This window comes from Taeniopygia guttata, chromosome 2 (assembly GCF_048771995.1).
Source record: "Taeniopygia guttata chromosome 2, bTaeGut7.mat, whole genome shotgun sequence".
In the NCBI taxonomy this organism is placed as follows: Eukaryota; Metazoa; Chordata; class Aves; order Passeriformes; family Estrildidae; genus Taeniopygia; species Taeniopygia guttata.
In genome coordinates, this window is record NC_133026.1 from 123,158,235 (window position 1) to 123,170,699 (window position 12,465).

General features: G+C 38.6%; 1 protein-coding gene across 8 annotated transcripts in view; it reads right to left on the reverse strand.

Annotated features, from left to right (window-relative positions):
- The window catches only part of TPD52 (tumor protein D52), a 121,411-nt gene that overhangs the window by 80,551 nt on the left and 28,395 nt on the right, over positions 1-12,465 (reverse strand). For 3 of the 8 annotated variants that reach the window (XM_032747002.3, XM_032747007.3, XM_032746999.3), the window contains exons 3-8: positions 10,924-11,072; positions 9,929-10,030; positions 8,887-8,913; positions 4,621-4,662; positions 3,208-3,256; positions 616-2,085 (exon numbers count right to left, since the gene is read on the reverse strand). In XM_032747002.3, the coding sequence (XP_032602893.1) occupies positions 1,969-2,085; positions 3,208-3,256; positions 4,621-4,662; positions 8,887-8,913; positions 9,929-10,030; positions 10,924-11,072 (486 nt within the window). In that variant the 3' untranslated portion in view covers positions 616-1,968. Of the gene's footprint in view, positions 2,086-3,207; positions 3,257-4,620; positions 4,663-8,886; positions 8,914-9,809; positions 9,841-9,928; positions 10,031-10,923; positions 11,073-12,465 lie in introns of those variants that run through there. The other 5 variants (XM_032747003.3, XM_032747000.3, XM_032747005.3 and 2 more) reach the window with 3 other exon arrangements.

Consider the following 12,465-nt stretch of genomic DNA (forward strand, 5'->3'; position numbering starts at 1 on the left):
AAACAGAAAGCTCAACTCTGGACTAGATGATCTTTCTCTTTGATAGATAAATAAATAAAAAAACCCATCCAATAAGGATCATGTTCCAGAAGAACCTGCCCTATATGGTACTGACCCAAAAGAGGAAGAGCTCCATTCTCTATACCATTCAATTCTCTGTTCCTTTGTTAAGTTGGAGCTGTCAGAGGCCGAAGGATTATGTCAACCTGTTTTCTGAACTTCACTATGTAACCAGGGCAGTTTAATTTTATGTAGTGGCAGAGCATTGGAACAGGCTGCTGAAGAAGGTCCTGGATTCTCACTCTCTGGAGACATTCAAAACTCACCTGGGCACAGTCCTGTGCAACCTGCTCCAGAGGTGGCCCTGCCTCAAAAGGGAATTTGGACTAGAGGTCCCTTACAACACTAACACTGCTGTGATTTGTAATTTTATGTAAGCCACTAGAAGGCAACCTAGGCTCAGTCTTCTCTAGAAATGCCAAGTTCAGCCATGCAGAGTCCAAGCAGTACAGTAGTCATCAGCACTTCTTTGAACCAAAATTGAAGGACTGCTTCAATTAGAAATAAAATTTCCGTACTTATTTACATTATCCTCCATGTTCACAGGACAATACATTCCTCACATACATTTTTATTAAGCTTCTCACATTGTAATTAAGCACACATTCTACATCTGACATGCTAGCAAGGTGTCAGGAGCCAACTTTTTTTTCCTCCAGACACCTGTGGCAGTTGAAGTTTCATGGATTTCACACAAATGTAGCAAAACTTGTTTCCAGTTCTAAGCATGGTGATAAAATGTTCTAACCATGTGGCAAAAACACATAAAACACAAGAAATTTGAGGAGTACAGCAGACAAAACAAGATGTAGGAGGACACGTCTTTTAGGAAAGCTATGCTGAGCAATGACATTGTGCACCTCTCAAAACAAACTTCTGGGGCTGGGAACAGGGGAGTTTCTTGAGGTACAGGCCTTAAATACATAAAAAAAGAGTAGGATGGTGGAGCAGATGTTTTCAGGGTTCAGCCTACAAGAGAAACAACATTAGGATATAGGAGCCATTCTCTTGATGACTAAAAAAGAACCACTTCTGGGATCAGCCTTATTCTTCTATTCCATGCTTTGTTAGTGTGAATATGACACCACTACGTGTGAACGAATCTATTTGTGACTGGTCCAATGTTCAGAAGAGTGTTATCTTTCCACAGTGACATCCTGTACAAAAAACAAGGCTGAAAATGCTATGGTGACTGAACCAAACCAGCACTGAAGCTGGTTCTTGCTTCCATCTGCAATGATCAGAAATTTCTGAGGTGCACAATGCACGGACAGATGGGTAAGTTTTACATGTTCTATTACCTATCCACACCTACTGTATGAAGAACATGCTCAAAAGACAGTACATTCCTACTCATGTGTGATCCTGCTGTAACTTGTATAAAGCCTGCTGAAACTGAAGTCCTTTCTTTAGCTGGGAGTGATCCTTTCTCCTTGTCCAGTCTCCTAGTCCAGTGTCCCTTGCAGGCAGCACTCAACTAAACAATCACAAGGGAGCGAAGTAACAAGCTTCAGTTTGGCAGCAGCTGTAGATTCATAAGGATTAAGTTGAGCAATAATTACAGATTGAAAAGAAAATCTGTATCCACAGTATCTGTACAATATAATTAACTTCTCAAAAGAGTTTCTTTCATTGCTATATTTTAAAGGTTGTCTTCAAATTAGAGGTAAGTCCTTTAAATGGTTGAAAGGCATAGAAATTCCCCTTCCCACACAAAACCCCAAACAATGTATTTTAGTTTCAAAAATATTTTGAACCCACAAACAAGCTTGGTATCAGTTAATCAGGTAAAATAACTACGTGCTAAATAAAAGCACATCTGGTGGAAAGAGCGCAGAGAATGTTACAACTGTGCTTGGTTTTTCCTTGCAGCATCTGGCAGTGGGTAGCAGGACAGAGGCAGAAATCTCAGTGGGTCTCTTCCTCTGTCTGTTCTGCAATAGTTTCTGTGGCACTGGCATTGGCAGCAGAGTTAAGAACGTCTCCAAAGTCTCCTCCAGCAGGTTTGCTTCCTCCAACTTTAGACTAGAACACAGAGAGAGCCCCAGCAAAGCATAGTAGTTAGTTGGCATGTCAAACATGCTTAACTGTACAAAACCAGTACGTCTGGTTTAGTAACTCTCTTCAACAAAGCACCTTTTCCAGGTCTAGGAGACCTCCACAATATTCTTAAAATAAATCTGTACATATCTGGCAGGAAACCCTCACCAGCAGATGAACACAGTTATCCCCCTTTGTCTTTGAGATACATGAAGCAGCCCTATTCCAGGGCTGATTCCAGAGTCCAAAGGTTGACACACCCTCAGTTACAAATGGAAAAAGGTATGAAACCTTTCAAACCATGAAGTCTTATCTAAGAGATTCAGAGTTAAAACTCACTACTTTTTTTCTCAATAAAGAACTTTGGAGAGTTTTGGGTCTGAAGATCAAGTCCTGAGACCTTCAGAGGAGCAGAGCAACTATGTTACTTTCTCCATGTAACGTTTGCCTTTTCACTCCCCTCCACAGCACACGCTCCGTGGGACTGCAGGGGTGTAAATGCCAATTAGTTGCAAGAGAAGGCCCAATTCCCTTTGCTATCACTTGCATGCTTCTCATCCAGCCCAGCGTGCCCAGGAGAAGTCAAATCTGATTCTGATTACACAAATTAGTTATTTTTGAAGTGAGTTTTTACCTGGAAAAGTTATTAATGGTTGTTTCTTGGCACTTGAGGCTTTCAGGAGTGAAATTAAAATTAAGGTGCAAAGGCCTTTTGTCTTTTATGCCAGAAATGAGAGAAATATCCCAAGGTATTCTCCTGTGTAGGATACTAGTTCCTAGAAAGGCATGAAATAAAAGCCTAGACAATTTTGGATACCTAGCATTAGGTATTAATTATTTTGCATACCTAATACTAGCTGTTTGTGCAGGTTAGTTGGCTGTAAGTTCTTCTAAAGGCATCCTCCTGTATGAGGTGCAGGCAGCCCAGTACTTTATTTGCAAATCATTAGGCAGAGAAAGCATTTCCACAGGACTTAAAAAGATGTTCCTCTAAGCACCTCTTTAACAGTTTACCAGTAACTAAAAAATAGGCTGCCCAGAATCCACTTGAGTCTTTTCTCTACATCCACAGCTGCACAATCATCAAAGGGTTTTAGAAATTCTTACCTTGAAGTTTTCAACCTTTTCCTCAAAGGATTTGAAAGTAGGAGAATTTCTACAAAAATAAAAAAAGGAACCACAGAATTAAACCCACATCTAATTAACATATGAACACCCGAAAACAAGCAGACAGTTCCTTTTTCCCAGCAGTAACATGAGATTTGTTTGGGGCTCTTTCCCTGTTTTAAAGATAGCCTAAAAATAGTTTACAACTGAATCCCCCCAAGTACTACAAAACTAAAATTCAAACATACTCAAATTGTAGTCTCACTTTCATCTTTGGCAACTGAACATTGCCACATGCAGTGATAGGATCCTTCCTATCAACATGGATGGGAGAACTAGCAAGTATTTTAGGTTTAGCTTATTATTCCCAGTCATTTCAAACATGTTTCTGGCTTAAAGCATTTGTTCAGAAAATCTTAGTCATCACTTCTGGTTAGCTAATACATTATTGCTGAAGAGAGCTCATCAGAGTTTTTCACTTTTTATAGGAAAACTAGTTCAGTTTACTTTGCTACATGTTCAGTAAATAAAACATGGTTCACAGTGGCATTTTCTGTTAACATTTTAAATTTAAGTAGATTCTCCCTTGTGTTCAAGTGCCAAAGAGAGCTGTAATTACTAATAGTAAGTTCTGCACACAAAAAGCAGGACAGCTTGGGATTTCCACTGCTGAGGGCTGGTGTATAATTCATTAGGGTCAGAAGAGTGGCTTAATGCTCCAAGTAGCTGTCACTGCCACGTGCAAATTTGTAGAACACTTTGTACACTTTTTCTGCCTTTATGTAGGATGGGAAATGTTTGCCTTCAGTAGACCAGGACTAAGGATTACTCAAAAACATATTATATAAATGTTGAAGACAAGGGTGTTTTTCAAAAGAAGCCTACAGCTTCCCTTCTTCCTTTGCTTGGCATTTGTGTAGGTCACCCACACTTAGCTGCACTCTCTTCCCTTGGGAAAGCACACAGTGACACGTGCAGCAAACCAGACTCCCAGGAGACAGAGGGACACAGTGCCAAGCAAGCGGAGAGAAAAGGCAAGCACCCCAGATCACCAAGACACTTTTTGTGAAACCACAGGGTTTTTTATACTCACTTTCATTTTCAAAAACATATGCCAAGCTACCGTCTTTTAAACTTGGAATCGCTTAATAGCATTTGCTCTAAGAGACAGGGAAAAACTGTTACAGTTTTCCAAACAGTAGGGAAATGTCACTTTCCAGATGTTTGTTAACCACCTCCATTAACCAGAGATAAACCAAATTTTATCCTATATTTTAGTACAGGAAATCCACTACAAAGTTGGGTGGGTTTTTTGGTTTTTTATGAAACTATGTTAGTTGACTTAAGTTCAATGTGACTGTATTCCACACATGAAAATAAATAAACCGAACAGCTGGATTATGCATACATTACCTCATAATAGGCATACTAATTGAATGTTGTATGGAGCGTATACTAAATGCCAGCATTAAGAGAAAAGAAAGTCACAAGTTAGTTTAAGTATTACATTGAGAAGAAATTGGCTTAGAGAGCTGACTTCTGTAAACTATCTTTGGTAAACAGCCAAACAGTCTTACACAGTCTTAGAAACTGCTTGGGATTGGTTTCTTAAATTGCTTAGCCATGCACACACACAAGTACATCAGAGCAAAAGCTGCAGCAACCTTTTTCTCTTTTAGAAAGATTCAAGTGCCATGCTTGTTAATACTTGTTCTGCTTAGCTGCAACAGTCTGCCTGCTCCTTAAGTTTCTCAAGCAACAGGAGTCATGCTGCATTTACAGTTTTGGCAATAGCAGTAGCAAACACTTGAGAGTCTTATTTATCAGCTAATCTTCCTACTGAAAATATTATCTCTACATCCAGAAGGCTTCCATTTACATTCAGTACAAGTTTTTTACACTCATCGATACAAATTATCTACTCATCAATCAACAAAGCAGTCACATCAGTCAGTATTCAAGGTCGAGTTTATGCTGGGAGCAGGATAAAGTCCTAGTCCTGGGTTCTGCAATTCATGGAGGATTTCTATAACTTGCCAGTGTTGCTGTACAGTTATTGTTTGTCTAACAAGAAAACACATAACTTCTTAGAAGGTAATTGGATATAGATGAAGGAGCTCCTGGATAACCTCAACACCACTACCACACATCTAATTTAGTTCCATACAGGAAATCCCTGTTTACTGCAGATACAAACAAGCCTTATACATTAAATAATTTTTACCGAATACCACAACAGTAACTTAGAATTATTACAAGTTATGATCTCAGTTTTTCATAATTATATATGGAATGTCAAAATTTGTCTGGGCTTTAGGATGGGCTTTAGGAGAGGAGGGAAAGGAAACAGCTCTCATAAAATGCACCTCCAAACTTAGGGTTAGCATTTCAGCATAATCAATGGAAGATACATTCACAAAAGAAAATAGTTCTATGTTTATTGCAGAAAAAGTTTTAAGAGATTCTTTATGAAGGTTCATAAGTAAAATACCGTGATAGATAAAAAAAAATATATTGGGAACCCTTAAGGCAGATGCACAACTATAGGTTGATTTGTAGTTACAGCATACTGGGAATCAGATAGACAAGGCCAGATGCTTTCCTGACACTTCAGTAATGCACAGCTATGTTTCAGCTATTTCCCCAACCCCATTTCTCCTGTGTTTCATTCTTATGGATGATCTGGCTTCCAGAGGCTTTTCCAGATCACAGACAAGCTGATTGTCTTCTGGACTGTAATATATATTCTTAAGTGTGATGTGGGCTTGCTACATGGCAGGTTTTATTACAGAGCCACACTGACACTAACTAGTTTCAATCAATGCTCAGCCAATTCCCCTCATGCTGCAAGTAGTTTCTCCCTGCAAGAAGTTTAAGGCTAAAGAGGATTAAATACATATATTTACAAACTGTAGAACAGCTCACACTAAAAAACAACAACCTATAGTGTATTACAGATGTTTTAACAGTTTACTTACAACTTTACAAAAGTTTAGTTTCATCTCAGACATCATTTAATAGAAGAACTATTCATGTATTTATGAAGAATTTACCTGCTGCTGGACAATATAGTTCTGTATACCCTCAGTATCCAGTTTGCAAAATAACAGCATAAGATATTACATAGTTTTATCAAACAATTATCTGGTTTGCAGGAGAACCGAATTAGATAAATGCAGTTGATTTCTTTTTAGTATAAACCACCTATTCTTCAGGTAATGCTAGAGGCACAATTAAACCTTGAACAGCTTTATGAAGAATAGAACTAGTATTTCTTTCCCAAATGACAGAATGCCACACCAAAGCACTCGCTCAACTAGACCATCAATGTGGGCAGTTGGAAAGACAAGCTTTGAAATGCTCAAAAGCAAACCCATAGCTTAAAAAAGACAATAAATAAAAAGGCACAGTAAGCTGCTCTCCAGTCTTTCATGTATTTTGTATTGTATTAAAGCTTTCTTATCCTCTACACAATAATTTTTTTAAAGTTACTCCATTGCCTCACATTTTGAAAAGGTACAAGGAGGTATGCCAGAATCCCAGCCTAGAAAACACAGCTTAACATATACAGTAGCTAGTTACTTTGTAGTTAAATTTCCAGGTGATATACTGACATGATATGGTATTTAGGAATCCATGATCATAGATTAGACTTCTAAAGCAAGCAAAGAAAGTTATTCTGCAATCTCAGGCAAAGGCAAAGATAGGCTTTGCTCCATTATAGGGATGCAATGCAAAAAGAGCCAAGTGCAAAGTTGTGACTGCTCAGAACCTACATCTTGGTATTACTACTTTGCACAGAATACTGATGTTGCCTAGAAGGAAGGTTAGCTCATCAAAACTTCAACAGATTCTTATAAAGAGAATAAAGGTATTAAGAGAAACCTAAGATGGAACAGAGTTAATTTTCATCATTTTCATCAACAAAGAGCAGAGGAAACAAATACAAAAAGGAAGCAAAAATACACTGACATTGCACTATCAGTCTTCTCTTCATCTCCATTTCAGCAGTTTCCAAAATCACAGCTCCAGCAGCTGCCTCACTCCCTTTTACAACTCCCTATCAAATCACTTTGCAGTGCCCAAATGAAGACCTGTGTGATGTTTGCTGCATGGAATATGTAGAAATAGTCCAACACGGAAGAAATAACACCACTATAGCTGAGAAGTCCCTCAACCAAAACAATACAAGAGAAGGTGAAGCCACAATGAAGCCAATGTAAGAGTTTAAGAACAAAAATGCACCTGCATATTCAATATAAGTTCAAGTAAATATCAGGCCCATCAACTATCACTTCTAGGAAAGAATTTAGGCATCTAAACCTTTCTGAAACTCAGACTTGCCCTTGAGTAGTCATATAACCCTAAGACCTGAATTCACTGTCTGAATTCCAGATGAATTTGGTTATCATTAAAAACATCTTTAATATTTTGTTTCAAGTGCAACTAAGATCTTCAACAGCCCTAATTCTTCACACTTTTCTTGTTTTCTAAACACAGCTGCCCCTGAATTTATAACAATGCCTTGCATTTCCATCACCATGATTCTCCCTGAGAAGCACACCAAAAGTGAAGACTTCTGTGATACATTCTTTCCCAGTGGCCTGGTTTCTGATAGAGTATGCAACACCCACAGAGCCACTAACTCGACTAATTATGACACTGTTAAGGTATTCCTGAAGTAGAAGACGGCTCTGAGTCTGTGCTTGTCCTTGTCCAGTGCAATAGTCCAATACTAATTGGGGAACACCACAGCCTCACAGTAGAAAAGTGACTCCTGTTAAGTGAGCAGCTGAGCTCTGCATCCAGAAGTCTTACAGGTTCCCACCGTCTCACTGATGCTGCACAGGACATATTTGAGACTGGCTGCTATTCTTACACCTGATCAAACTGAGCTCACTTCAGAGTCTGAGTTCTCATAGCCTCTGGCCATCTCCTCCCCTGGGACAGCTGCTCCCAGTTAGTACTCTAGGAGCCAAATCCCAACTTCTTTATAGAGATCCTACTGCTGTCTTTAGCTACTTAGTGAGGGAGTATAGAAAAGCTTAAGCCAGACTCAGGTGTGCATAGATGGGCTGAGAAGCAATGGACAGAAGTTGTTACACAGGAATTTTAACTGCTGAACACACTGAGTATTTGTTTAGATCAATGTAGATGAAGTAACTAAAATACTGGCACTGCTAAAGTAATCAACTCAAGGACTGTTTCTGTGGACAAACTATGAACAAAGAATGTATAAACTACATTTAGACTCTACTAATTTAGTTAGAACCACAATGCTACACAGCCATTGTAATAGACACAGAAAGGGGAAAATCTCTACTCTGCTACGGCACAAACACTGTACAGACAAAGAAGGAGGAATCCTGCATGCCATTGACCTCAACACCATATTCTGTCACCTGATAAAAAACCTTGCAGAATCATTTTAGTGGGTTTCTTTCTAACAAGGAAAAGAGACTAATTAATTATAATTTATACTCAAGATTTCATGTTCTGAGATAGTTACCAGGTGAACATGAAGAAACATTTTCCCTGACATTAAAAGGGCTTCAGTTTTACCCTTACTAAGAAAATAGGAAATTACCTTTTCCAAACAAAACTTAAATCAAAAACTTTAATGGAGACAGTCTGACTACATGCTTAGTTTGAGAAGTGCAATTCTGGTGCCCACCTTACCTAAAGGAATGTGAAAATGCCTGTAGTCTGCACAATGCCAGAGTAAGCATTAAGGAGAGAAATTAAGTTCTGATAAATCTGAAGAAAAATCTGTAACCGTAGCTGTACTTGCTAGACTTCAAAAAGCAAGAAGTTAATGGCACTTTAGAATGGCTGATTTTATTACACTGCTGCCAAAGCAGCAATATTCTGTGAGAATGTGTGAATTTTTATTTGCCCAATAACTGAAAAATAAGTTTAACAACAACAACAAATTACCTGTGGAATTGAATAATTGTATAGGTTCCAGTAGTAAGAATTATATAATCAAGGAATTGTAAGCTAAGCATCTGACTCTACTGCATCCAGCAGGATTTTTGCAAGCAGCTCAAAAGAGTTCTAAAAACGACTTGGCAGACCTACCTAATGTGTATGAAGGGCTGTATCATTTGGCACAGAGTCAAAATATGTTGCATGCCAAGAATAGTTAAGAATTAAGAAGTGCAATAGTCTCTTAAAATGTAATAAAATCAAGCCACTTCTATGAGGCAGAACAGCATAGAAAGAAATAAAACACACCTGGAATGAATCGACACACAAAACAAAAACAAACAAAAACCCAAACAAAAACTAACAACAATTACAAAAAAAAAAAAAGAGTAAAACAACAAAACACAAACAGTTAAAGATATTAGTAGTTTAAATATAATATTCCACAAGCCGAGAAAGAGAGCAGAAATGACAGTGCTATATGTATCCCACAGAGGCAGGCAGACAGTGCCACCTGCAAGCACAGCAGAAAAGTAAGAGCAGCAGTGGAGGTGGCAGCACACATTGCTTTATCTTGCCTACATAAAACACACACCACAGAACTCCTCAGCATCAGTGAGGACATTCAAGCAGATTCTGCAGTAAGTCTCTTACCTCCCCTAAAACAGTTGCTGAAGGCTCTTGATAGATTAGCTTTTAGAAGCACTAGGTATGTTAACAGCATATATTTATTGCAGTGATCGTCTGCTTAAATAAAAAATGCAATTACTTGGGAAAAGATAAATATACCTACCTGACATCTTCAAATTTCTTGGTTATGACTGAACCAACAGAAGAAAAAGCAGCAGAAGCCTTCTGACCAGCCTGAGACAGGGTTTCTGATGTTCTCTTATATCTGTGTTCAGAAAAACATTTAGTTTTCAGTTATTTTAATAAAACACCTAAGGAAATTTTTAGTGTGTGTCTATTTGTATTAAATGCAGAGGTACACTTCAGCTTTGGGGTCAAAAGGAAAGCCTGCTTAAGACATTATTTTGAGCCTTTGCAGTCCCTTCTGGCTTACAGCATCTCTGCCAGCTCTGACCAGATGCAGTTCATCAACATTCACCTACTACCCCACCCCTACAACAGATGCTATCTGCTATTGTAAGATTTATAAAAAAATAAAATAAACTCACACAGAAAACACCCCAATCAAAAAAAAAAAAAAAACAACTCAAAAAATACAAAAGAAAACAAAACACAAATAAACAAAACTGTGCACACACACTGAAAAAGGTCTATTTTTTGTGCCAAGTGTCCAAATTCTTGTACCACACAGTTCTGTCAATAAAATTCACCATAAAAAGTTTGAGGTACATCTGTGACATTCTGTGGTTATTAATTGCAGAAGGCAGCTTGCTCTAGACCTAATATTTGTTTTTGGCAAGAACAGTAACTGACTTCATACTCCTTCTGCACGGGCTCAGTTTACAACAATTTTTCAGGGTGGAAAAGAAGGGTACTTTGTTGGACTGAGGACACCTTGGTATCTCAGACCTATCAGACAAAAAAATGTGTGTTAGAATAGCCCATATTTTGGTCAATCATTCTTCTTTCGCATGAGATATGGCTTGCAGTGTTCTTCTTTTTAAAAAGTCTATGCTGACTTACCCAGAGAAGTTTTAATACAACTTAACTTTGTGTTATTCATACTCATTTCACAAGAACAGAGTGTTTAGACATGACACAAGATCTAAACAGTTTTCACTTCAACAGTCTAAACAATCACCATGAGCTGGTACATACGCTGTGGTTGATGTAACATCTTGCCAACTTTTGGTAATGTTCTGCTTTAATTCCTGTAGTGAGTTAATTCCCAGCTTTCTCTTGATTTCTGCTAGATGCTTCTCTTTGGCAGCTAGCACTTGTGAGAGTGTCTGGATTTCCTCTTCCACCTGTGGCATGGGAGTTGTTAACACATGGTTAGCAGTTAACAAGGAATACACACAACCATTTAACTATGTATTTCTTTAAAGCATCTACTAGATATCAGTAATGGGAGAGCTAACAGAGGTTTTTAACACTGCCTCACAGTCATTCCTAAATACTAAAAGGGAAATCTAATAGACACTGCAAGAGCTAGTGAGAAAGTAATCTACCCGCAGCTAGCTCTGTTACTGGGAATGTACAAGGAAGCTGGTAACTAAAAGACTGCATGGTTAGAAATTATTACCTATGATATGTAAAGATTGAAGATTAGCCAAACCCAGGACAATTGCCAAGCCTGTATTCTATTCTATATCAGAAGATACACCAATGTGTGACCAGTATCAGGAAGCTCAGAGCATGCCTGATCCATACACAAATTTCGTCTCCTTCCTTCAACAGAAAGGTCCTATTGTGGCTTAAGCCAGCACCTGTAGACTGGATCCAGCCACAGGAGTGCCTTCCCCAGAGCAGGTGTGGAAATGGTGGCAGACTGAGCAGTCAAAACCCGCACAAACACACAACACACAGCACCTGCTCTGTAACTAGAAAACTATATTGTTTGTATACTTCCTTTTTTACTCAGACGGTCATTTAAGCCTCTCCTGGAAACATGACCAGAGATGTCAGCACAAGTTCTACAATGCCATTCTGTGAGCTTTATAGATGTGACAGAGGCACTAAGGCCATATGTATAAAGGCAAGGGCATCCCTCCAATCTTATTCCTCATCCACGCAAGATCACCCCAGTTTAGAGCAGTAGGCTGCCCAGTCATTCAAGCTCCTTACAGGAGTACAGCTTGTTACTCTACTCCTTACAGTATCTTCAACGCATCTCTGTTTTGGATATCTGTCTGAAGTCCAGCATGATATAACCTAGCAGGACCAGCCCACCTTCACTTATCTTTGGCATGAAATGGTACTCAGGACTGCCAAATACAAGAATGTATTAAATGTGCTTAATTTAAAGCTAACCTTTGTTTGCTAACCTTAGGCTTAAATTAGTGTCTTCCATAAGGGTCCTAAAGTCCCATAGAGGTATTAAAGAAAAAAGACTGACTGCTTAATAAGGATTGACTTTGGCATGTATCAGGTTTGAATATTTGCCTGTCTGTTCTTCAAAGAATGCTACTTTTTTCACTCTTGAAAATATTCTGTTATGGACAAGAACAATAACATTAGACATCAGCAATACAGCACATACACAGATACTACTACAAAGCATTCTTCCTGAAAGAAACAGCTTTAGCTACTGCCCACCAGTAGAGACAATAATTGGGTTTTGGCTTTCAGCCATGTTCTTGTTGCTGATTTACCCCCTTCTCACCCGAGGAAAAAAAAAAGGGTTAGGTATTTATGCAT